General features: G+C 49.3%; 4 protein-coding genes across 8 annotated transcripts in view; 2 read left to right on the forward strand and 2 right to left on the reverse strand.

Moving 5' to 3' along the window:
* Nucleotides 1-26877, reverse strand: part of LOC116816556 (uncharacterized) — a 568924-nt gene that overhangs the window by 205697 nt on the left and 336350 nt on the right.
* Nucleotides 1-26877, forward strand: part of LOC116836048 (uncharacterized) — a 616551-nt gene that overhangs the window by 113112 nt on the left and 476562 nt on the right. For both annotated transcript variants that reach the window (XM_075070386.1, XM_075070385.1), the window contains exon 2: nt 5198-5314. The gene's annotated coding sequence lies outside the window, so the exon portion shown is untranslated. The remainder of the gene's footprint in view (nt 1-5197; nt 5315-26877) is intronic.
* Nucleotides 1-26877, reverse strand: part of LOC116818371 (uncharacterized) — a 316403-nt gene that overhangs the window by 28711 nt on the left and 260815 nt on the right. The window lies entirely within an intron of this gene.
* The window catches only part of LOC142047422 (uncharacterized), a 423729-nt gene continuing 405092 nt past the window's right edge, over nt 8241-26877 (forward strand). The window contains 1 exon segment of the mRNA XM_075070365.1: nt 8241-8526. Coding sequence (XP_074926466.1) covers nt 8513-8526 — 14 coding nt within the window. The 5' untranslated portion in view covers nt 8241-8512.

Raw genomic sequence — 26877 nt, forward strand, 5'->3', positions numbered from 1 at the left:
GCCCTTCCGTTGCTTCAATAAAATGTCTAAACTCAAGAGTTCTAAAAAATTCTCTAGCCTGTAATTTCTTAGTTTTTCTCTCGCAAAAGGGAACAGCCTCCATAATCTCCCCCAAACACCTGGAGCTTCCCAAATAATTAAATCCCTAACCTGAGCAAAACCACACAGTGAACCAGAGCTAGTGTCTAGGCCAGGCTGTTCTGAAGGAGGCAACTCAAAAGATTTTCTCCCTTGCTTTCCCTGGGCAAAGTCCTGACTGGGAAAAGAAAAATTCCCCAACTGAACTGAAAATTTTATGCGGAAAACCAATGCTAGTCCTGTTGGGGACTTTGTTGGAAATGTATTATTATTTCCCAGTTACAGTGTTTGTCTCCAGATGGGGTTCGGTGTGGTTGAGTTGTGGGGGAAGAGGATGCCAAGTCCATGAGTCCCCTCTTCATAGTTCTTCCACTTTCTAGAAATCTCTTTGCTAGGATGTGAGTCAGCAATGCATTGTCGCTGTGCTATCTCGGAGAAGTCTGCATTGTACACCGTTCCTGGGAATAGTCCTTGGGAGTGTGAATCCCTGTTAATGGCCAGCAGCGAGTCTGGCTCCTCCATTGTCGCACCTGAAGGCTGGTGGGGGGGCATTTCCCAACCTCATAAACATATCTCAGTAACACACAGAGCAAACTTCACAAACTTCCCCAACCATGCTAAACAGCACAGAGTCCAAGCACAATATGATGTTCACGACCCGAAGCTTTGAATGATACCTCACCAGGCAGACTTTGTACAAACCGTAATCATCGTTATATAGAGTGGTGAAATATGGGGCCTTCCAGCTGCTGCTTTGAGCAGCAGGTGCCACACCTCCGGGGCTGACATTGCATGGAGACGGTACCCATCAGAGTCCATCTCTCCTGGGATAAGAAGATGGCAAGCAGGCTGGCCTGGTCAATCTGACTTGGGCCCATGGAGCTAAGCTGAGGGGCTAAAAACTGTGGTTGCAGATAGTTGTGTTCACACGGAAGCCCCGTCAGAAACCCTCACCCCTCCTGGGGGCCTCAAGAGGTTGGGCTCAGTCCATCTTCTGCGCGGTAATTTATAGTCTTGCAGCCCAAGCCCCATAGCCGTCAGTTGGCCGGGGTTTGAGACAGGTGCCTCTGGGTGTGGTAATCGCAAGTGTAAGACGTAACAATTAGGCTACGTCCCAGTGCAAGAAACACCCATGGCTGCCCGTGTGGTTTAATCAGGGTCATGCGGCGTGGGGTCTATAGTAAAGTTGCAGTGTCCCGTTCTCGGCTCCAAGGCTCAGTCCCCTGCTCTAGAGCCCCAAAGTCGGAAGGGAGGTTTAGCAAGTGGAAATGGTAAAACTGCATTGAGGGGACTGGACCACTGACCTACCAAGCTCTTTAAACACCCAAACTTGCAGTAACTCCTATTACAGTGCGCCTGTGAGCGTAATTAAACCACTAAGAAAAACCACACACTGGGCAGACCAAAGGTACCGTCCAGCCTCTTGAATCTTGTTTTCCGTACAGTCACCAACACCAGGCCCCAAAAGCCACTCAACCAACACCACTAGGAGGTGAACAGATCTTCCTGTTTTATAAACAGGGCTGTAACCAGCTCACCATAGGTGCCTGCTGTTACTTAAAGCATCAAATGTCTGCCACATCGGACTCTCTGCCAATCCCCACTGGGCCTGACAAGCTTGCTCGTGTTTGGATCGTAAAAGCAAGGAGCAGGGAAGGTTTACTCCCAAGGTGTGTCAGTGATTATTTGCACCCAGGTCACGCTACAAAATTGCAGGTCGGTGTAGACTAATACTTAAGGTATAATAAAAATTTAACACCCCCTCAAGCAATGAGTATAATCAACCCTAACCCCGTGTCGCTAACAGCTCATGCGTCAGAACCTGCCCTGGAGCTAGGGAAGGGAAGAGGAAGGGGCTCAACTTCTGTGCCAGGAATGCAGGGCAGGTGAGTTCAGCGGCAAGGCATTGTGGTACTGGAGGAGAGCCCAGTTATGGTGATAATGAACAAGCAGCATTTACCACTGACAATTTTGTCACTTAAAGTTTTACTGCAAAAAGCTCTAGGCCGCTCATCGAGTTGGGATTGAAGGCGCACTGAGGAATAGGGAGGGTTGGATTGTGACAGAGGGAAGGGTGCCAACCGAGGGAGCGCAGTGTGGTTTTTCAACACATCGAGCAATATACATTGCCAAAAATAACTTTGGGCAGTGCAGACCCTGGCCAAAAGAGTCACACACACAAAAGCTTGGCCAAGGAAAAACCTCACCTGCTCCTCTGCTTGGCAGACTCCAAAACACATGGAAAGCCTGTCAGGCACTGGTGGGGATGGTCAGGGAGTCCAAGTGTCGGTAGTGTCCCTTAGCCACAGGCAGGCCACTGATGGCTTAGCTGGCTAAAGCACCTGCCTTGTAAACAGGAGCATCCTGGTTCAAATTTCGCAGTGTGCCTGTTGAGTAAGCTCTTGAGACACCAGGTATTGGCTACAGCCAGAGGACAAACACAGAGCGAGATTGGACCTTAAGTCCAGTGTGGGCTGCTCTTATTGGTTAAATTAGGCCACAAGGGCACTGATAATAAGTGTACTGAAGTTTGGAGTTAAGAGCTGATAGGTCATGTTCCAGCCCATACAGATGACTTCCCTCCCCTGGGACAGGGCAGGTCTTGAGCTCTCACACCAAATGTTCATCATTGTGGCTTGCCAAGAATTGTGGGCAGCTCTTTTAGTTTACACGCCAGGGGAGTCCTGCTTTGGTGCACTGTGTGTGAGAATGAAAATCCTAAAACCGCCCTTTTGAAATAACAAAAGCAGCAGGACGTGTCATGTCGCCTGCCCAAAGCAGACAGACCCAAATGGAGAAATGCATGAGTCCAGGAATAGCTTACACTGCGGTTTTACCATTTCCACTCGCTAGGAAAGTGCCTCCAACCTTATGGCTCCTAGAGCAGGAAGATGGAGCCTGAGCCGAGACCACGGACACTCTAGCAAACTTTACCCTATAGACCAAGCCACATGACCCTTGATTATGTGACAGGGCAGGCCATCACATTGCACTGTAGATGTAGCCTAAGTATGTCTACACTGTGATTAACACAACAGGACACCTGTCTCAAAGCCAGGTCAGCTGACTCAGGCTTGGGGCTTTGGGCCTGCAAGACAAAAGTGCAGTGCAGATATACAGGCAACTAAATTTATTGCTTTTTCTACCATCCGAGACACTCCCCCACATCCACCACGAGTTTTCAAAAGATAATGACCAATGGCTTGCAGTCACATCTGCCAACTCCCCCGGACCCTCAGATGCGTTTAATCCGGAACCAAAGGACTTGGTCATGTCCAGCTTTTCTAAATAGTCCTTAATCTTGTTTCTTTCACTCTGAGGACTGCTCACCACTCGCTCCCCAACTGCCTGCCCATCGTCCTGTGAAATCGAGGCAAAAAAGGCACTGAAGCACTTCAGCTTTATCACATCAACTGTCACGTGTGTGCCCTGCCACATTCAGTAAGAGGGGCCACACTTTCTCTGACCCTTCTTCTTTGTTCCTAAACACACCTATGCAGTACATTGACTTGGGAGCTAATCAAAATAAGTTTACATTTGGAAATACCAAACCCATTCAAATCAAAACTGGTCAGTTTTCCCTCTACTATATTCCACACACATTCCCCTCCACCCCATCCTTTAGGAGGTGAGGTTTACATCAGGACCTTTTAGGCCAAGGGGGTAAGTACATCAACAGAAGCTTTTTCAGGATACCCCATTTCCCTATATTACTAACAAAAAGACCAAGACATTTAATTTCTCCAGTAGAATTCAGTTGATCAACACAAATAAGTCTCTTCTTCGTAAAAGTAAACTTTGTGTTTAATTCATTTTCATTGTAATAATAAAAGCTCAACAATTAAAGAAATTTCTCCCTATAGAATAGTTTTCCTTAATCCCCCTTTCCACTTATGTGAACCCTGTGAAAGTACGAGGTGTGGTGTACGCGTTAACGGTTAAGGTTAGAGAAATCCTCAGAAGTTGGGATGGAAAGCAGAGAGCAACCCAAGTAAGCGCTGGAAGAGACAGAAATTAAATCAGGGACTGAATCCCCCAACTCATCCCCATAGGGGGATTGTGGGAGAGGGATCCAATGTCTTCCACACCCAGGACCTGCTTTACGGGGGGCCGTACGGGTGCCCCACCCCAAAGGATGCAGCATAGGGTTTGGATTCGCCATCTGACCTCTGCAAGAGCTCGCTGGGCTGATGAGCGGCCAGGGAGGCAATAACAGCTGCGTGGGGAAGATCTGAGCTGGCAGGGGCAGTTGGACAACCCCCAGGCTGTCAGAGCCACGGGACTGCCCAAGAGGCAGAGGGGCCCCTCCTCCCGCCCTGCCTCCAGCAACACAGTCCTTGCAACAAAACACTCCATCACATACACACACTCCTCATATCTCTCCTACACACACACACCACACACAACACACACACACCACCCCACCCCCAGGGCTCCCTGCATCCCAGGTCACTTCCCCACCTGGCTGTGGCTGAAAGACATCAGGAGCAGCGGTCTCACCCTGCCCTCGCCCTTACACAAGCCCTGCAGGGAAAGTAGACTTGGGTGCAGGAAGCCTGGAAGCCCTGACATCGCTCCTTGCTCCCCCTCCCACGCCCCCAGGGCTGCATGGGGGCGGGGAGCAGCAGTCCAGTGGGGAGCGAGCAGCAATGCCAGCTGCTTTGTGCATCTAGGTCAGGTTCCCCATTTGGGTGCAGGAGGATGCAACGGTTAGAGTAAAGGGGGCACAGTGTAGGGTTGGGGGCTCAGGAAGGGGCAGGTGTTGAGTGCGGGGCAGGGTTTGAGGTGAAGGGGTATGCACCACGCAGGGTTCAGGGTGCGGAGGAAGCGCAGGGGGTATGAGTGAGGAGGCACAGCCTGGGATTAGGGGCACATGAGGGAGGGAAGGGGTTTGGGTGAAAGGGCACAGTAGTGCAGCCTGTTGTTGATTCAATATCCCTGTATAATCCCCTCCAGTTTCCCCTCTTTTCTCTTGAACTGTTGAATGGTGACATAAAATCTCTCCACATGTTGATGCTTGTCCCTTATATTGGCAAATATTTAGTTTGTGCCCCATTTTCTCCTCAGTTCTGAAATCCTGATATCAAATTCTCGAAAATCTGGCCATTTTTCTCTCCAGGTGTGTGACTGAGATCAGGGCTCTTATCATCCTGAGTGTGGTCCTGTTCTGCCAGGTGCTGAAGACACCCCAGCTGAGATCTGGGCCCTGCTTTGCCAAGCACTGAAGAGACCCCGGGTGAGATCAGACCCCACTGTTGTGCCAGGTAAAACTGAGACCTGCACCGAGATCACGGCCCCCCTTATGCCAGACAGCGCATGACTGTGACCCAAACCGCTGCCTCCATTGTTCTGGGCACTTCAGAGACCTCGACTGAGATCTGTGTCCCAGTTGGGTCTGGCATTGCACTGACCCTGACAAAGATCACACCCCACCACTGTACTGTGCACTGCACAGACCCTGGCAGAGATCCTGCCCTCACAATTTGCCAGTTGCTACAGGGGCCCTAAACAAAATCAGGGATCCTGTAATGCTGGGAGTTGCAGAGTCCCCAACTGAGATCAGTCTTCCTGTTGCGCAGGGCTCTGTACAGACACTGACCAAGATCAGGGTCCCCATTCTGACAGGTGCAGAAAAGACACAAGGGTATCTCTACCCTGCTGTTAAAACCCCCCAGCTGGCCTATGCCAGCTGACTTAGGCTCACAGGGCTCAGGCAAAGGAGCTGTTTAATTGCAGTGTAGATGTCTGGGCTCAGGCTGGAGCCAGGCTGTAGGACCCTGCGAGGTGGGAGGGTGCCAGACCTTGGGCTGCAGCCCAAGCTGGAACATCAACCCCACAATTAAACAGCCCCGCAGCCTGAGCCGTGTGAGCCCAAGTCAGCGGGCACGGACCAGCCGCCGGTGCCTGACTGCAGTGTAGACATGCCCAAGGTGACAGAGAGGCCTTGTCACAAAAAACTCAAAGGCTAAATAGGCCAATGGTGGGAGATGACTCTCCATTTTACAGATGGGGAAACTGAAGCTCAGAGAGCTGAAGTAATTTGCTCAAGTTTGCATGGAGAATTTAGGGCAAAACTGGGAATGGAACCCAGATTGTTTCAGTTCTTGCCTCTCCCCTTATCCACAAGCCCAGTGTGTGTGTGTACAGTGTTGTTTTGGCCTGTGTTTGCCTTGCATTGGCTTCCAAGGGAGACTGTGGAATTTCCTTCACTGGAGGTTTTTAGACCAGGTTAGAGATGCCCCAGTCTGGGAATGTCTAGGGATACTTGGTTCTGCCTCAGCACAGAGGGCTGGAGTAGACGACCTCTCGAGTTCCCTTCCAGGCCTACATTGAAATAATTCTCTTTTGTGCTGTGCCCTGTTCTACACTGAGCTGTTTTGCATGGTGCCATTTGGAAGTGTGACTGCACCATGTTGTGTTGCATAGTTTTATGGTGCGTTGTTTTGCCTCAGCTTGTTTGGTGTCTGTGTTATGTTGGTTTGAGTTGAGCTATTTTGCATTGTGTACTTTTGTCCTAAGGTGTGTTAGTTTGCATTGTGTTGCTTTCTTCTCCTTAGTATTGTGTCATTTTATGCTGTGCAATGTAGTTTTTTTTTTGTTGTTTTTTTTTGAATGGTGGCCTGACATCATGTTGTTGTTGCGCAGTTTTTTCTCTGTATGTTTTTTACGTATATATATCGCATAGCATCCTTGAAATGTAGGGCTAGATAGACCTCAAGATGTCATCAAGTCCAGCTCTCTCTGCCGAGGCAGGACCAAGTATATGTAGATTCTCTGACAGAGGTTTGTCCTACCTGTTCTTAAAAACTTCCAGGAAAGAGACTCCACAGCCCCCTTGTAAGACTATTCCAGAGCTGAACTGCCCTCAGCTCTGGTGACACACACACAGATTTTAGTGGTGAGCAGCTCTGGAGAGAGAGGAGACCCCAGTGAGTGGGCAGCTGGGTAAAGAGACTAAAGTTGGGGAGGAGAGACATTGATGTGTGCAAGGTCTGTGACAGAGCTAGAACTAGATCCCAGTTCTAGTGCACCGTACTGCTGTTTTGGGCACTGAAGGTCTCTGCCACACTGGTGTTTTAGGCACTGGTGCAAACCCTTAGTACAGACAGAATTTACACTAGTGCACTCTGGCACTGGTGCACCATGTCCCTGTTTGAAGTTTGAAGTGGGTGGAGTGGGCAGGGCAGTGACCTCACAGAGGCCTGGGTCTGGCTGACCAGTGCAGCTGGTAAGGGAGGGGCAGCAGTGAGTGCTGGAGGTGTGAGCCAGGAGCACAGCCCCACAGGACTGGACACTGACTTCTCCTGACCCATGACACACACACCCAGCTGTGTGCAGGGACTGCAGCTGAGCTGCCCTACCAAGACAGCCTGTGCATCCATGGACAAACCACCTCTTCCTGCAGCCTAATACAATGGGGGTCTGGGGACCTTTCCAAGCTGTGGTGATGTGGCTCTGGCGTTACGGGGTATGTTCCTGGCTCTGTCCCTGACCTGCTTGGTGACCTTGGGGAAGTCACAGCCCCTCTCTGTTTTCCTCCTACCCATTGTCTCCTTGGATTGTGATCTCTTTGGGGCAAGGACTGTCCCTCTCTGTCTGTGCAGTGCCCAGCACAATGGGGGGGCTGATCTCAGTCAGTCTCTGCCATGTGCTGCACGATGGGGCCCTGATCTCCATCAGTGTCTGTGCAACACAAAGCACAGTTTATAGACTCACAGACTTTAAGGGCAGAAGGTAGAGGTGTATTTCAGATGAGGTCTCATCAGTGCCTTGTATAACAGTACTAACCCTCTCATGTGTCTGCTGGAAATACCTCACCTGATGTATCCTAGGACTGCATTAACCTATTTCACGGCTGCATTGTATTGGCAGCTCATAATTATCCTGTGATCAACCAGTCTCCTCCTCTGTCACTTCCAATTGATAAATCCCCAGCTTATTGCAAAATTATGCACTTGGAGACTAACAACTAGAATTTGTGCACTATTAATTTTCATCCCATTTCTATTACTCCAGCTTTCAAGGACATGCAGATTTTTCTTGTATGATTTCCTGTCCTCCTCCATATTGGCAATCCCTCCCGGCTTTGTGTCCCACTCCCACTTCTTGTGCCAAGATCACTAATAAAAGTGTTGAGTAAGATTGGTCCCAGAGTGATCTGAGGAACTCCACTAGTAACTCCTCCAGCCTGACAACTCACCGTTCAATATGACCCCCTTGTAGACCCCTTTAACCAATTCTTTATTGACCTTTCGGTTCTCATATTAATCCCCATCTTCTCCAATTTAACGAATAGTTTCCCATGTGGAACTGTATCAAAAACCTTACTGACATCCAGATCAGGTTTCTGTGGCACGATCTACCTTTTGTAACACCATGTTTTATTTATTTATAGTGCTGAAGGCTGGGAGGAAGTGTTAGCAATAGGCTGAGAATGGCCATGTGGAGGTAGGGGAGGGGATGGCAGACAGTGGGGAGGTGGGGGGGATGTGGCATTGGAGGTGTATCTGGGATTGTGTTTTGTAGGAGTCCATGTCTCTGCTCCCTGTGGCCGTGGTGCATTCCGTACCAAAGCAGCACGTCAGCAGAGCAGACGCACACACCGTAGCTCTGCCTGGAACACGCAGCGTTCACTGCCAGACGGGCTGGGTGATTTTTAACCCAGCTTGATATGCCTGGCTGGGGTGGGTTCACTTGGACGAGGGTCTGAGGCTCTGATAGTTTGCGATGTTCCTTTGTGCATAGTCAGTTCTTTCCATTTATTGTTTTCCCCCTACCTATGCCCGATGCCGCTCCCTTCTTTACTTGCTTTGGTTATTTCACTTCCAGCTTTTAAATGGGATCTAAGAATTGCAAAGCTGAATGAAAGATAAAGGAAACAGAACCATTTGAAGTTGGCCCATAGCTGGTAGAACTGTACCTAGTGAAGGTCGGCTGTAATGACCGGGTTCCCTATAGCATTTTCTGGTGGGGCGAATAAAGCAACGTCAAAGAGTCAAATGTGTGTTTTAAGGCAAAAGGGCTAAAAAAGAAATGAACTGACACTTAATTTCCATTTTTTAATGCCCAAAATTTTGACACTCGCTCACACCAATTTTTTTAAAAGCGATGCACAGCACACAGTCAGTTAATGAATGAAAGCACACCCATTATTGACTGCTTTGTGTTGCATGGGCATCTGATTAAGCACCTAATTAAAACTGTACCAATGTAAGTGAAAATACATCAACCCAGCTTAGCTCCAGGGTGTTTAGATGTTTCTAAATTAAATACATGGCAGAATGGTTAATGGAGAAAATACACTGAAATGCCTTTACGCAGTCCTGTTGACTTCTTCTCCCAACCCTCCTATGAGTTCTGGCCTCTTGGTCAACTGAGCTCCCAGTCTCACTTCAGCTGTGCCCTCTCCCAGCCTAACCCATTTCTACAGCAATTCTTCATCCCCCTCGTCAAGGCAGGGGGTTGGCACTGCAGCCCCTAAGGTTAATCACTGTGTCTCATACTGAGGCTATTTAGATTTCAGGGAACGATTTCTCAGAATTACTGACTGTGGGAGGTGGGAGAGAGGAGAGGCTCAGAGAGGGTTTGCTCTTAGGACCACATTCAACTCTGGTAGCCTCCAGGTTACCTCATCCTCCACCCTCCCTCATGTGTCTCTGCTCATGTGTCAGTGTGTCACCTTCTGATCATAATGCCACTTGCCTCATCAGAGCTCCCGGACAGGAGCTATATCACGAGGGGGTTATGGTACTGAGAGTGAAATACATCCCAGTCTAGGAAGTGAAAGAATTCAAGTACTTAATTACTTAAAATGACACTTGAAAGCATTGGATTTTTATGAATAAATTGCAGCAAACGTTGATTTTACTGTACACACACACACATGGAAAAATATTTATATAGGTAATATACGGAAATGCTTCTGGAGAAAGTGGAGTTTGATTTAAGGAGATTTACACTGTACATTTTGCCTGTGACATTGACAATTTCTCTTTGAACAGTTATATGATTTGGCTTTTGGAATCTCAGCAGTTACTGTTATTAAATAATTGTTGTCTGATGACCCCCATAACTTCCCACAACTCTGAACATTGAAATTGTAAACACTGAAAAAAGGGCTTAACAATAAATATCGCTCTGTATTGAAATTAAAAGAAAGAAATAGACAAAATGGATTTTGCAATAAGTTAGGGGATGGAAATTCAAAACTAAGGCATCAGCCTTAATTCTGCCCTGTAGTGACACTAGGCAATCACCGCAGGGCTATGAATTAGGCATTTTAGTGTATAAAGTTCCAGGTTACAAATCGGTATGATCTAAAGACACATGAGATCTTTTCCTCAGGATATCACCATCACTGGGTTGTTTCTCTTCTTGGTAATTCCCAGAAAGGAATAGATTAATAACATTTTGTCAGTTAGGAAGTGGCCATTTCAGATTTCTGGGGAGTGTCTGGTATTTTGCACTAGGGTCCAGGTCCTTGGAGAGACGGAACCTTGGTTTCATTTGAACTTCTCAGCTTCTGGAATTTGGTTCAAAGTATTTACATGATGTTTCCCTGCCTTGTTGTTAAAAGTGCTGCTTTAGACAGGGGGGAAGGGCAGGATCTGACTGCAGGATCAGTAGCTGAGACCCTTAGATATTTATAGCTCATTGGAAGGAGGAGGGGGATTGGTGGGTGTCTGGGGATTTAAAAATAAACACACAAATATAATTGTTCTTAGTGAATTTTCATCTTCTAATTCCCATAGCCCACTAATTATTCCTGGCTGCCCCCGGCCATCTGGGGAGGGAGAACTAGTAAACTCCTGTGGCCGGTGTGGAACCTAAGGCACAAAGATCTTTCCGTGGCTGACTCAAAGTCACCCAGAGTGAAATTCACTTCACTGGATAAAGCCCTAGTTGCTGAGCTCTGCAGAGGAGTTGGGAGGTGAATTCCATCCCCCATTGTTGAGCATGGACCCCCCTCCAATTCTCACCCTGATCTCAGACACTACCCCAATCTTCTCCTGTAGTGATGGACCCACTTGATGCTGCCAGAGCCATGTGCCATGGGAGCTAGAGAGGACAGAGGCCCAGCTCCAGAACTGCTCCCCCTGCCCACAGCCCCCAAGCTGTGCTAGAGTCTCAGCGGCAGTTACTGTTATAATTAATAGTCTGTCTGAGGACCCCCATAACTTTCCACCACAGCCTGCTAGACATTGAATATAGAACACTTGAAATATGAAGGGCTTAAAAATAGAAATATCCTATCTATTGACATAAAGGAAAGAATAGACAAACGATGAATTTTCACAAAACCCACTTAACAGCAATTGCAATATGTTAGGGGACTGGTAAATCTCACAACTGAAAAGGGCTACCAAAATCCTCGTAATTCGTTAAGCCCTGTAAAGAGTTGATCTAGCCAAGGCAAAATGTCCATACGGGCTACAAGTTCGGCATTGAGTGTATAAAGTTCCAGGTTACAAACGGTAATGATCTAACATGAGAATCTTTCCTTCAGGAATATCACTGTCCACTGGGTTGTTTTCTCTGTATTGTAAATTCCAGAAGTGAACGATTAATAATATTTTGTCAGTTATGAAGTGGCCATTCAGATTTTCTGTGTCTGTTTCTTTTGCACTAGGGCCAGGTCCTTGGAGAGACGGAACCTTGGTTTCATTTTATGAATTCTCCATTGCTCAGCAACTTCTGGAATTTGGCTCAAACGTATTACTTCATGTTTCCCTGCCCGTCTTAAAAGTAGCTGCTTTAGAAAGTAGGGAGGGCAGAACTGACTGCAGGAGCAGTAGCTGAGACCCTAGATATTTATAGCTCATCAGAAGGAGGACTCGGGATTGTGGTGATCTGGGGATTTAATATAAACACACAAATATCATGTGTTCTTAGTGAATTTTTCATCTTTAATCCCATAACCCACTAATGTATCCCCCTGCGCTGCCTCCAGTCAGTCTCGGAAAGAGGGAGAAACTAGTAAACTCCTTGTGGCCGTGTGGTAAGGCACAAGGATTTTCAGTGGCTGCTCAGGCCACTCCAGGAGTGAGAGTTCACTCAAACTGGATTAAGGCCCTAGTTGCTGAGTCTTGCCGGGGTGGTGTTGAGATAAGATATATAATCGCAGCCGAATACTGCAAAGGCCAGTATACTCAAGATTAGGTGTATTCTATATCTCACTAGCTAGGATTACTAGGGTGTAAAAAGAAAAACAATACACGAAAATAAAATAAAAAAAAAAAATAAACAAAAAGAACAAAAGGAAATAAAACGAGAGATTCAATCAACTGTCATTGTAGTGGCTGTCCATTACTGTGACAGTCTGAGCCTGGTTTTTAGCGCAGCCATAAACTGGAAATGTCTGGTCACGTCCTCACCATTCCAAACCAGTCTAATTGAACAATAAGGCAGTCGGGGCACAGCATAAGACAGTGATTGAAATCTGATACACCTCCAAGAGAAGGAGCGCCATAGAATAAATGTAGTTTGACAGCTTTGTGTCTGGCTAAGAACTCACTTGACTCAATAGACACAGCTGGAGACCCCTGATGTCCTGTAGTTCGAGTGATATTTTGAGAAATCTCACTTCTGTTCTGTATATTTATTTTCGCGTGGCTCTATCTGGATTCTGTGATTGATTTCTGTCTGCGTATAGTATTTTGCTAGTGTGGCTAAACTAAATAGAAAGGTGTTGAGACGCTAACAATTGGTTAGCTAAGTCATGTTAATATCTTAGGATTAAGCTGTGAGTATCTAGTAGAGACTTGTTATACGGTATAGCTGACAAAATATTACTATATACAAAGGAGGCAACACGAAGATGAAGTGGGATTGCCGGAAGTAAGTAAGTTATGGGAAAATGTAGTTTCTTCAGAGATTTAAAAGTTTGAGTGAGTCCTGAGCTCTGTCTCCTGTTGTCTCCTTCGCACTTAACAAGATCTCTAATGGAGAGACAAAAGGTGGATAAGAGTCATTGGGTAACGTAAAAAAAGATTAAAAATAGCTTTTGCTATACCGGGACCAAACATGGTACTAACAACTATTCGCCCTTTGTACTCAACACCTCCGCACTCGCTACTCCCCGTCATACTGAGACTTCCCATGTGAATGAGACAAAGTAAGAGGTAGCTCTCACGATTAACGGTGCTTGCCAGCACATGAACGGGAGTGAAAGCCGTTGCATAACTGACAGCAGCAACTCTGGGACTCGCACCATGGAGAGAAGAATGGGAAGTGAGCAGGTAGTTTGTGCAGGTGTGAGGTACTCTGTAGGATTTCAGCCCACTGCCTTGCACAGAATTCACTGTCCAGCACAGAATTTCTTTTTCTGGGCTTGAAGACATACATTCTGCCTGAAGTTGCTAAGTTTCTGCCTGTTCACCACGCAGAGGCCCCTGTGGCACCAGAACAGGCAAGCATTCAGCTGAGTTTCATCTTGGTGGTAATTTGTTCCCGAGCTCTCCCCCAAATGGGAAGAAGTTAGTGGGGTGCAACTGGGAGAGTCCTGAGACACGGCGCCTGTGGAGGTGGGGTCAGGGTTGGTCATTCTCTGCCGGGTACACAAGAGGGCGAGTGGAAAGTGCACAGGAGAGCAGGGTGTTCTCTATGGAGGACTTGCCCAGCTCGCGGTTACTCACAATTTTGCGCCCCCAGACGCTTCTTTCTCCCACCATACTCCAGAACACTCTTCACCCTCCAGCCATCAGTTGCCATTCCTTCCCTCGCTGCAATTAGACACCTTCCTGACTGGACAAGACCTCTTCTAAACCAAATAGTGTGTCCAGACTTCAACCTCTGACTGAGTCCTCGAACACTTTCTTTTCCCTCTCTCGGAAGGTCCTGCCAGAGCAGGACTCCACATTAATCTAACATTAGCTATGCTTTCTGCTTCAAGCCCTGAGGTGGTGGACTGCAGGACCCTGGACATTCAGCCCCATGCCTGGGACTTAAGCTTTCTGCCCTGGGGCTTCAGTGAGTTAATGCTCGCCTTGCTTGGCCGTGACCCTGAAACCTGCTAGTGGCCTCAGCTGCCAGGACCCATGGATTGGAATCCACTGCTTACCCCCGGACCATATCAAGCCAAATGGTTCAGGGTTACTGGAACCAATCATGAAGGAACTATCAGGGTTGGAAGGAACCTCAGGAGGTATCTAGTCCAACCCCCTGCTCAACGCAGGACCAATCCTCAACTAAATCATCCCAGCCAGGGCTTTGTCAAGCCTGACCTTGTCCCAAAGAACCAGTCACTTACTGAGGTCAGTTGAATCTTAGATCTCACAACAAAGACAATACTTGTAGCCAGTCCTGTAATAACCTGTATTAAGACTTATTTAAAAGGAAACAAGAGTTGTTTACGAAGTTAAAGCAGGTAATCTTATAGATGGAGACAAGTTACAGTCTTAAATTTCAAAAAGTAATTGAAACTTCTATAATAAGAAAGCCCTGTATCTTCCTTAGGACTAACCCAGGCTAATCAGCTGGGAATGTCTTGCTTATGCCTAGAAACTTTGTTCCCCACCCAGAGTCCAAGCAGCATACAAATAATCAGTTCCTTCTGTATGGGTTTTTTAATCCCCTTCCTGCCATGTGCTCTGAGCTGCAAAGTCAGCTAATGGGAAGTCAAGAGCACAACAACAGTCTGTTTTCATCTTTAACATCACATAATAGTCCCTCTGGTGTTGATGAACCTTTCCTACCAAACAGGGTGTAATACATTCGGTTGCCAGTCAGCACTTCACCTTGGTAAAGTCTCTCTCCTGTCTGGTGATTTATATAGCCACAGAGGCTCACAATGCAACTAGTCAGATATTAACCCAGGGAGCAACTCAATAAAGCATTCAATAAAGTGTAAATGCATTCTTATAATCCTAATACCTAATAGTAACACAGGTAAGTCAGACTGATTCCAGCTATGTGTTTGTCCCTATTCAATGAAGACATGGGGACTTTTGCAAGAACTAACACCTCATCTGCCAGTGTCAGGCAGGATGGACAGGGATGGTGTCTCTAGCCTCTGTTTGCCAGAAACCGGGAATGGGTGACGGGGTGGATCATTTGATGATTACCTGTTCTGTTTATTCCCTCTGAAGCACCTGGTATTGGCCACTGAGCTAGATGGACCATTGGTCTGATACAGTGGGCAGTTCTTATGTTCACAGTCTCTGTCAGGAGTATCTACCCATTTAGACTCACTGGACAGCCACAGAAAGAAACAAGATGTGCTGAGGCAAGAAGGCCCAGTCTCAGTGCCCCCGGGGTCACACTTCCCAAAAGCTAAAACTAGGCCCGCCCTTGAAAGGGGCACTCCTAGGAGAGACTGTATAAAGGCTGGAGCATCAAACCACTTTGTAAACCTGAGAGAGCTGCCTTGGGGACAATGACGGGGAGAATCCCCCAGAGCGACTCCTTTGATTCTGCTCTTCTCTGGCCTTTGGTTAATAGAATCATAGAACTGGAAAGGACCTCGAGAGGTCATCTAGGCCAGTCCCTTGTGTTGTCAGATGCCTACCAGTGTGGTGCTCTCTCTGTTCATTGTTGATATCTCTCGGCTGTGTACATGTGTTCCCTCTGTGTGCTGTCCCAGCTCTGCTATCTCCCATCCATCAGAGTTATTTGCTGTCTTGATCCAGAAGGTCCTGGTAACCGAATGTGTTCGACTGAGCCTGACGACATCGACCAGTCCCTTTGAGTCTTGGGCTATCACCAAAACGCCTGCCAGGGTCCATATTCATGTTGGCATCTTAACCTGTAAAAATACAGAGCAACACTCGCCTCTCTCTTATGGATACACGAAAGGTGGTGTTAGGTTTTTGTTTTGTTTTGTTTTGTTTTTATAGCAACAATACTTCATAGCCATAGTATCTAATACAGGACCATTTACATCAGCCGCTTCTGTTTCTTTTCCACTGGCTCCTCCTGGGTATAATCCCTATCTAACAAAGCCAGTATGATCTGATCACTTAGTGCATTTAAGAACAGGAACCTTGTTCCTAAAGGGGCGATGGGTACATTATTAATCGATGAGATGCCTGGCCCTAACATCCACAACGGCTGTTTTCCTACTTGGTCCAGTATCCACACGGAAGTGTCCTTGTTGTTCCACCAGATGGTGATCATATTACCAATACCCCAAGTAAACTGGCCTCTTGCACTTAATTATCTGACCGGATAAGGTCTGGACAATTCAAAGCGTTTCAATTGCCCCCAAGCAACATACAACAATAAGCGGGGTGCAGATGGAGCTCTAAGATTAAAGCTTGTAAAACTTCCATTATTTAATTGGCGGGTCTACTTTGGCCATCAGCTGATCTCCGATTTTCCATTGTTTGATGTAACTATGTCCATCAAATGCCTGACTCATTTTTTGCTGTTCCATTGCTTGCTGTGCTGCTGCCACTCCCTGGACAGTACCCAACCAATACTTATAGCTATTCGTCCAAGTTGTGGTGGCCAATGCTGAAAGAGTTTCCCATTCTGGGGGATACAATAAATTTTCCCAACCTGGCATTGGTCTTCCAAAAAGAATTTCATATGGGCTAAATCCTGTCATGCGGTTTGGTCGGCGACGGATCCTCATAAGGACCCATGGGAGTACCACGTCCCAGTTTGTTCCTAAGTCATTACATACTTTAGACAGTTCAACATTTAGAGATTTATTCATCCTTTCCACCTGTCCCCCTGCTTGTGGGTGGTAGGGAATGTGTAGCGGTAGGGGAATACCAGCCCAGGTACCCATATCACGATACACCTGTCCTATAAAAGCGACGGCCCAGGAAGAAGCACTGACGGAGAAAGAATTCTGGATCACGTGGATCAAAGCACTAAAATAGGAGTCAAAATGTTACACCACTATTTGGCAAAAAGCAAGTATAATCCGAGATGTAAAGCAGCATATGTAAGCAAGACACGAGAAAGTAATTCTTCCCGCCTTACTCCGCACTGATTAGGCGTCAACTGGAGCAGTGGTCCAGTTCTGGGGGCCATATTTCAGAAGAAAAAGAAAATTGGGAAAGTCCAGAGAAGGGCAACAAAAATGATTAAAGGTCTAGAGAACATGGCCTAATTGAGGAAGACTGAAAAATTGGTTTGTTTAGTCTGGAGAAGAGAAGACTGAGAGGGGACGGATCCAGCTTTCAAGTACATAAAGGGTCGTTTCAAGGAGGGGGGAGAGAAAAAAATTGTTCTTCTTAACCCTTGCAAGACAGGACAAAAAGCATGGGCTTAAATTGCAGCAAGAGGGAGGTTTAGGTCGGACATTAGGAAAAACTCCGCCAAATGTCAGAGCGGTTAAGCACTGAAGAAAATGCCTAGGGGTTGTGTGGAATTTCCCATCATTGGGGGATTCAAGAAAGAAAAAGGTGAGACCCCTGGAGTAAGGGACATGTCCGTCAGAAGCTGAGCTCACCTGCGTGGCGAGATATATGGGATCACCAAGGGGCCCTGTCTGGATTCCACGTTAAGCTGTCGCAGTTAGACTAACGGCATTTACCATGATATGGTTGGTGAAATTCTCATACAGACTCACACCATTTGGGGTTTGTGCCTGCTTTTATAGTCTGCCAAGGCTGTGGCGCCTCATGCTCTAAGATCACTGGAGACAGTGTTACAGAGAGAGGGGCTGTCACTCACTAAACAGGTCCGTGACAGAGCCAGAACAGACCCATGTAACTCCAGACACTTCACCTGCACTGGAACAGGTCCCAGGCACACTGTATTAGGCTGCAGGAAGAGTGTGTGCAGGGACTGCAGATGAGCTGCCCTGCCAGGACAACCTGTGCATCCATGGACAAACCACCTCAGCTGGTGGGGTGCCCTCAGTCAAGGAGAAGTCAGTGTCAACCCTGTGGGGCTGTGCTCCTGGCTTCATACCTCCAGCACTTACACGTTGCCCCTCCCTTACCAGCTGCACTGTCAATAACAGCCCCAAGCCTCGGTGGAGGTCACTTCCCCCGCCCCCCCCACCATCTCAGATCTCCAACTGGGACATGCTGCCAGTACCACACCGTTACCGATCAAGTGCACTAGTGAGTAAAATCTGTCTATACTAAGGTTGCACCAGTGGCCTAAAACACCAGTGTGGCAGAGACCTTCAGAAACAGCAGTACGGTGGCACTAGAACCTATTTCAGCTCGGTCACAGACAGCCTGGGTGACCTGATATGTCAACGTTTCCTCCCCAACTTTAGTTTCTTTTACCCAGCTGCCCACCTCACTGGGTCTCCCTCTCTCTCCAGAGCTGCTCACACACAAAACTTGGTGGCGTCACCAGAGCTAAGGCAGTTCAGCTCTGGAATAGTCTTACACAAAGGGGGCTGTGGAGTCTCTCTTTCCCTGAGAGTTTGAAAACAGAGTAGGTCAAACTCTGTCTAGAGATAATCTACATATACTTGGTCCTGCCTCGGCAGACAGAGCTGGACTGATGACACCTGAGGTCCTATCTACCCTACATTTCAGGATGATATGCATAGATATAATAATAATATAATATTATAATTATAAATATTATAATATATATTATATATATATAATATAAAACACAACATAACAGAAATAAAACCCCCACAACATAATGTCAGGACATTTCGGGGGGGAAAAACAACAACTTACACTCCACAGCATAAAACGACAATACAAAGGAAAGAAAAGCAACACAATGCAAACGACGACATACTAGAAGACAAAGTACAGCATGAAATAGCTAACTCAAACCAACAAGCACGCACCAAAAACAAGCTGAGGCAAATATAATGTACCATAAAAACTGCAATACAACATCGGTGCAATCACAGTTCCAAACAGCACCACACAAATACAGCTCAGAGTAGAACAGGACACAGCACAAAAGAGAATTATTTCAATGTAGGCCTAGAAGGGATCTTGAAGTCATCTACTCCAGCCTCCTGTGCTGAGGCAGAACTCAAAGTATCCCAGACTTCCAGACCTGGTGATCATCTAACCCGGTCTGAAAAACCTCCAGTGAAGGAAATCCAGCCTCCCTTGGAAGCCAATGCAAGGGCAAACTACAGACCAAAATATGCTGTAACACACACACACGCAGGGCTTTGTGATAGGGGAGAGGCAAGAACTAGAACAAACTGGTTCAGTTCCCAGTTTTGTCCAATTCTCCATGCAAACTAGTCAGACACCGAGGCGACTGTCCGTGCCCACTGACTTGGGCTTACATTGCTCAGAGCTGTTTAATTGTGTTGTATCCATGTTCACAGCGGGGTCTCAGCAAGGTCTGGCACCCTCCACTCGCAGTGGGTCTACAGCCTGGCTCCAGCCTGAGCCAGACATCTACAACTGCCAATTAAACAGCCCCTTGGCCTGAGCCCAGTGAGCCACGCGTAGCACCTGGTAAGAAGCCAGCTGGGGGTTTTAAAAGCAGGGTAGAGATACCTGCCGGAGCTTTCACACACAGTCACAATGGAACCCTGATTGGCAGTGTCTGTGCAAGCACCTGCAACAAACACGGGGGCATGACCAGCTGGACTCTCGCAACTCCCAGCCATTACAGAGGTATCCCCTGTTGTTTTTTGGGTCCTGCAGCATATGGCAAAAAATGTGATGACCAGGATCTCTGTCAAAGTGGCTCTGCGTGCACACTATACCAGACAGTGAGATGGCGGGGTGATCTGGATACAGGGCCCAATGCAATAGCCAGACCCAACGGGGTACACAAGATCATAGCATTTGAAGAACACCAGCAAATAAGGCAAGAAATTTGGGCATCGTGACAACGGCTGCTCCTGGCAAAAGGGGGGGCAGTGAATCTTGGTCCAGAGTCTGTTACTCGCACAATGGGGGCCTGATGTTGGGGTCTCCACAGCACCTGCTCACAACATACCGATGCATGATACCTTGTTGGGGTCCTGCAGCGCTGGCGAAACAGCGTGCCAAGATCTCACGGGGTCTCTGCAGCTCCAAGAAAAAAGGTCTCTGATTATGTTTGTTCTCATCGCACGCCCTGGACAACAATGGGAGCCTGATTTCACTGTGGTATGCATGGACCAGGCACGAACATGTGGCCGCCACAGAGCTCCATCCCAGTCACTAGAATGCAACGTCTGGCAAACAACAAGGTCCGCTCTCGTAGGGGTTCGTGTGCAGTCGCGCTGGCACAACTCAGGGCCCCAAACTCAGGGTTTTGGCAGTGCCCGGACACAACCTGAGTGGACCTGAATCTCAGGCCAAGGCCTGCACCAGAACACTCAATACAATAAAGAGACTCCTGATCTCAGTCACACACTGGAGAGAAAAGTCAGGAAGATTTTCAAGAATTATATACAGAGTGATTCCACGAACATGAGGAGAAAAAGGGCACAAAACCTAAATATTTGCATAAACTAGGAGCATCAATGGTTTCACTCTAGCCAACACTGTAGGTCGCTTATGATTTATCTGAATTCATGTATCTTATTTCTTCTTTAGACTTGACTACTCGTATAGTTAATCTGGGCGAGCCTCATCTCTACTTGCTTCTGCTTCGTAAGTTATATCTAGATATGGACTACTTCCTTTGCGCTATGTACTTTTGGTCGTGAAGTTTCTTCTGTACTTCGTCAGTTTTCGAGGATTTGATTGTCAATCAAGAGATAAGTTTGAGAATTTAAGGTTCAACAAGGACCAGAATGGAGTGGGATTGGATTTCTTCTTGCTGATTAACTTCACTACTCACATGGGCCAAGGAGGATGGGATGCGCCTGGGCGATGTCTGTTGACACCAGGGAGAAGGAGGCGGGAGCATGGACGTGCAAGAAGGTTCGGTCTGCTGTGGGAGGGGCCTGAACAATTGGGGTCTGAGGAATTTGACTAGCAGGTTATGGGGGAGTGGACGGAGTTTAAGTTGGACTAGTGAAACACTTTGGGGCTGCGTACCGTCTACCACCCGTGGGGCCTATCCTCACTCTTTTCCATTCCTTTCCGTCTGGCCGATGCCTGCCCCCCTCCTTTCTGGCCTCCCACGGTGCCTGTTAGCCAGCAGACGAGGGGCCTCCCCAAGCCCAGCCCAGAGGTTGTCCTCGTTCTAGGCGCCCCCCAGCCCTGCCCATTCACCCTCTGCCAGTTCAGCAAATACATCGGGGGAGGGACACTGCCATTTCCCACCCAACAAGACAGAATCCTGCAGCGTGAAAATGGGGAACACCCCCATAACTGAGATCTGAACTGCCATGGGCGAAGGGGAGAGGCAAATTGAGGCATGATGGAGGGGGAGGGGAACAGGGAACTTTTTTTCCAGGGTTTTGGGGGTCACCTCTGGATGGCTCGTTGCTTCTCTCATGGGAGAAAGGTGGCAGGACGGGAGAGGGGGTCTCCACTCCGCGGGGGGCAGAGCGTAAATCCGCAGGGCAGCTCAGCACCGCCCCTTCCTCATCCCTCTGTCTCGGGGCACTCTAGTGACTCTCCACCCAGCCCCACGCAGGAGCCGTCCATGATAAGATGGGCGCCGGGCCCCCCCCGCGGGACCCACAGGGCAGAGCCTGGCCGAGAGCCCCGGGGCGCTGGCTCCTGCGGGAAGCAGCATGCCGACCCCCGCGGCCGCTGCCTTCCCCCCGCGCCCCCACGGGAGCAAGACTCCGGCTCTGCGAGACGCCGGGTCCCCCCCCGGTAACACTGTGGACAAGATGTCAAACGCCCGGCACCCGCCCTCCGGGCTCAGCCCGGGACCTGGAGGCCGCAGCTAACCGGCACGGCGGGGCGGGGCAGACCCGGGAGGCGGCCCAGGCGGCTACCAGCCCCACCCGGAGCAGGACCACGGCCGGGCAGTGGGTGGGGGATTTAATGACGGCCTCCACCGCCGGCGATCCTGACTGCCCAGAGCCCAACGTCACAAACCCTCTCACGGCTCCACTGGAGAGCTCCAACGGCCCACGCGAGCCAGGCAGATGCCGACGCGCCCAACGAGGCTTCGCACTCCGGCTCCGTACTCTCCCCGCCTACTCACTTCCGCTTCTCAGGGAGAGTCAGGAAACTGACATACTCCCAGACCGCTGCTGCCGCGGCGAGCTTCCTCTACTCCCGTCGGTCTCCCAGGCTGAAGCAGGTACCCTAGCGGGCCGATCCTGACGCCTCCCCCCCAACCCACATTATCCCGCGACCCCGTCGCCCCCTCCCAGATCGGCTGCTCTTCACAGGCAGGCAGAGCTGGGGGGGGGGCATTAGCACCCACTAATACGCCCCCAATAACACCACCTAGCCCTGTCGCTCCCCCCGGCAGGAGCAGGATCTAGCCCACGCGTGTCCCATCCGAGCTGCCGGGCCCTTGCCCCGCCCACGCGCTGGCCAAAGACCGCGGAGTCTGCAGGACTGGAGCCAGCCCCCCGCGCTGCGCTCGTGCCCCGGCCTAGGCCCCGCAACCGGCACAAAGGGGACGGGGGAGCGGGAGAGGGGCTGGGGAGCTCCCCAGGAGGGAAAGGAAGGGGCCGGGGGCTGCTGCAGCAGCTCCACTCCCCTACAGTGCCAACGGTGTCACGAACACTTATGAGCGACCCCAGTTTGCAACTAGGTGCAGTTTTCTGGCCTGCATAAACGTATACACCGCGTGGCTCACCCCAAGTGCGGCACGCATCTGGTGCCCGGGACACTCACACAGAAACACACATCTCCCCCCCGACTTTCCTGGCTAAAGCAAGCACCGTCCCAAACCCCCCCCCCCACCCCCCCCACCTCTGCCCTTGCCCCCGCTCTGATGCTACCTGCTCTCCCTCCCCCCCAGGCCAGCCACTAAAGGGAACCCCGGGCCGCCCATCACTGTCCCCACCTGGAGTCCCAGCGGGCAGATCCTGGGCTGCAGCTGGACACAGCGGCTCCGCTCCGCTCGGGCGGCTCCAGCCGCTGCTGGGCAGCACGTGGTAGAACAGGGAGCAGCTGCTGACTCCCGGGCTCCGCGTCATCATTGTGCCGGACCCCGCCCCCAGGAAGCTAGCCCCGCCCCCGGTCTCTGCAGAAGCCCCGCCCCAGGATCAGACCCCGCCCCTAGGTCCCTGTCCAGAGCCACCCACTCGAGGCAACGCAACCCCAGGCTGGCCAGAGCCCGCCCAGGAGCTGAATCCCGTTTGGAGGTTCCTGGGATTTGTTCTCTCTGCCTCCTTTTTCCCAGCAACCCTCTGGCTCCCAGCTAGCCTCTGCTTCGGTTCCTAGCCAAACCCACCACCCACTCCAGGCGGACCTGCAGCGCTTCAGTGGCATGATATTCCCTGCGGGGAGGGAGAGGGACAAAGAGAGTGACGATAGGCCCAAGCCCTGTGAAAGCACAAAATTAAGGGGCAGGTGAAGAAGGACTATTCTGAAAGAATGGTTCTTTTTGCGAGGGAAGGGGTGATACCAGATGGAGTCACAAAGAAGTTGGGGACTGAAGACGAGGTCTCAGGGAAATTTGAGGGGATCCCAACTAGGGTGTCCCAAGTGTTGGCCAGCGATTGACAAAGCACTTGCAAAATATGGGGTCTCTGAATGTACCAGGCTTATTATAACACCCAAGGCAAGGAATTATAATTGGCGCTCCCCTGCTGTGCCATCCAGACCCCTTGAAACACACTCACCGCAGCGCCACACCACCTCAGTGCTCGGCATCGCCCCGCAGAAACAAGCCCATCCTCCCCAGACGCGCCCCACAAAACTAGCTGTGGGCGAAAGGAAAGGTTGGGGGCAGGGAGATACGAAATGGCACCCGCTAGGGTGATCAGATCACTCCACTCACACCCCTCTCACACCACGTAGCCCCCTGCTGACACTCCTTCTAGTCAGGTCCCATCCACACACTATGCCCTCCTCTTAAACACCTCGCTCCCATCCCTGCCAGAAAACCCCATGCCTGCCCTTTGCACCCCTAGCTGGCTCACTGACCACACTCTACCCTTGTCCTGCCCAACTGCACCGACCTCTCTCATGCCAAAGAACCAGAATCCCCACTGTCCCTCCCCCCAATTGCCCTCCCTCCCAGTAAGATAGCCCAATTCAAAAGCACACCAGGGGGTCACATGGATATTACTGCACACAGCACACTCAATGCACTTCTTGTAGGAAAATCTCTGCATTATGCATTTTTTGTGAGTAACTTGTTCTATGACTTGTTTGTGAACCTTGGTCAAATAGTGTTATAATGTGGGCCCCACAGGTAGTGTCATATAAAGAAAACAGAAAAATGCTCTTTTTGCTCAAGATATAGAATGATTCCATCCACTTGAGCATAAGAAATCGCCCCTGTTAGGAATGAATGTAGGAGTGAATGAAGCAGGCGTGAGAAGGCAAGAAACTCCTAGACAGCTGCACCCTGTGTCGAGGGGACGGAGCCATAAGGCACAAATCAAATTGTCAATGTTAGGCCTGGCTAGATAGAAGAGCAGACATATCTGATGGCCCTTCGGGCGGATTAGGAGCAAACAACATTCCTGTGGGCAACACCCTCATTTGCTCGGCTTAAGAGACAACCCAGCCAGAGAAAGCAGATAAAAGGACACTAACAACAGTCCAAGATTGTTGAATCTGGGAAATTATGCCCTCTCGCGATTCTCAGCCAACTGCGCTGGCTTCCTCACACACATCGTCCCACTCCAGAATAAAGGTCCTCCTCATAAAACCCGCCGGGGGGGGGGGGTCACTATTTAACCGACATAGCAGTCACCACTGCAGTATAGCAAAAATTAAAATAATGAAACATGGATGCCCTCTCTCAATCCACGACTTGTGACTAGAAGCCTTTTGGCCCAGATATACCCTCAGAAAGACACTCCCAGACTGGGATTAGGATAGTGTGGTGTGACCTCACTTGATCCCCAAGAAGAATGGGGGGACAAAAGGACAGGGCCCTGCTCACTGAACTAGCAAGGGAGGTACGTGGATCCACAAGAATTTAAAATGAAAAGTAAGGAGGGGAGGCTTTAAACTGGGACCCTGGGCAGCTATTAAGAAAATACAGTACCAGGCAGTAAGGAGGATTTCTCTTCTGAACCGTGAAGCAGAAAGTTGACTTTTCTTTCCGGATTAGCTAATGGATTAAACGGAGGTCTAAGCCACTGCTCCACAAGATCTGAACCTACCTCAACATCAAGGAGCCTCGTACAAGCTCAGGAATGGGCAGCTGTTACTTCATTTTCCAATGCAAAATACACTGACCCGACTGCTATTTGGCTGTAGAAATATAGTAGGATAAACAGGAGCAAGAAATACCATTCCAGTGGTTATTAGGACGAACGTTTTTGTCAACAGCCATTGCGTTTTTTTTCCCTAAGTTTTGTTTTGTTTAAAAGGAAGGACAGTGAATATTCCCATTTGGCAAATTTCCCCAATAAGAAACAAAGAATAAAAAAGGACACCGTCAACTTTTCCTCATATTGTTGGAGGAACAGTCTTGAATACGCATGTCCTAGAGATCCTTCCAAGTCACACAAGCTGGAATTGATTCCCTTTACTGCAGCTCTGTAACCAAAGTGGAACAATCCTGTCCAGTGTCGTGTGCACATACCAAATAATCTGCTGAATCGTACCACCCTGCCGCAGGCTGGGCGGACAGGAGGGTTAGAGGTAGGGGGGAGCCGCAGGCTGGGGCGGACAGGGTGCAGTGGTGGTGGGTAGGTGGGAGCCACAGCGGCAAGGGGCAGCAGAGTGGGGCCGAAGTGGAAGTGGGGGAAGAACTGGTAGGCGGGAAACGGGAGAGAGGCCCAGAGCTGGAGGCCAACGCATGGGGTGTGTGGAGAGGAGAGAGCCCCAAGGGTGGGGTGGAAAAGGGTTGGGGTGGGGCGGGAAAGCCCAGGGCGCGGATGGCAGAAGTAGGGTCAGAAGGGGAAAGCCCAGGACTGGAGCGAACAGGTAGGGTGTTATGGGGAGAGAGAGCCCAGGCTCGGGCAGCAGGGGGTTGGGGGTGTGGGGGAGAACAAAATCTTTTTTGTTGAGGGGCAAAAAACCTAAAGCTGGCCCTGCCCCCCACAGCACAGCCGTCGAGGATAGGTAGGTCAACGACGGATCATTAATTAGATCTCCTACCCGATGAAAGAGGGAGAAGCCGAAGCTGAGAAAGGAGAGATTGACCTATTGGTCCTTTAGGATCACACATGCCAGTCAGTGCAAAGTTGGGAACAGGACCCAAGAGCCCTGATATCAAACCTAACCAATTGGATCTTGGAATTTCATGACATTGGATGTGTGCCCTGAATAAAGTGCGCTATCAGATGAGCTACAGACCAGATCGACAAGTCACAGAATTATTCAGGAGCAAGTAATTTGAGGAGAACTGCATGTTAGAGTGAAATCATGAACCATGCTCAAGAGACTAAATAATGCAAGAAGCAAGAAAAATTCATCAACAAGAACGGTAAACTTAGTTCTTATTCTGATCTCAAAGAGTATGAAACAAAGGACCATGAGTCTCCGTACCCTGTCAATATACAGACCCAACTGCTCACATGCAATTCAGGGCGGTAGAGACTGAGGAACGGAGCTGAGGTTCTCACCAAGAGAGGCCAAGGATGGCACCAGGATCACTGTGGGATACAACGCCACCAGGCACATTTCAGGCCCAATTTGGGGTGGCCTCACACAGTAGGGCACTGCAGAGCAACTTCCTAGAGCAACACACAACACACACACACAACACACACACACACACCCCTCTACCTCTATCCATGTATGTAGGGAGGGGAAACAGGAGATAGCCAAAAAGCAAGAGACAAAGGAAGACAAAGGAGGGAGGGGAGAAGAGGTGAAACAAACAAGGAGAAACACCTAATAATTCCTCAGTTGATCTAAGGAGGACAATCCCAGGTGCAGCAAGTAAAATTCTGATCCATAAGCTCGGTTTCCCGCATGC

The sequence above is a fragment of the Chelonoidis abingdonii genome, chromosome 11 (assembly GCF_003597395.2).
Source record: "Chelonoidis abingdonii isolate Lonesome George chromosome 11, CheloAbing_2.0, whole genome shotgun sequence".
In the NCBI taxonomy this organism is placed as follows: Eukaryota; Metazoa; Chordata; order Testudines; family Testudinidae; genus Chelonoidis; species Chelonoidis abingdonii.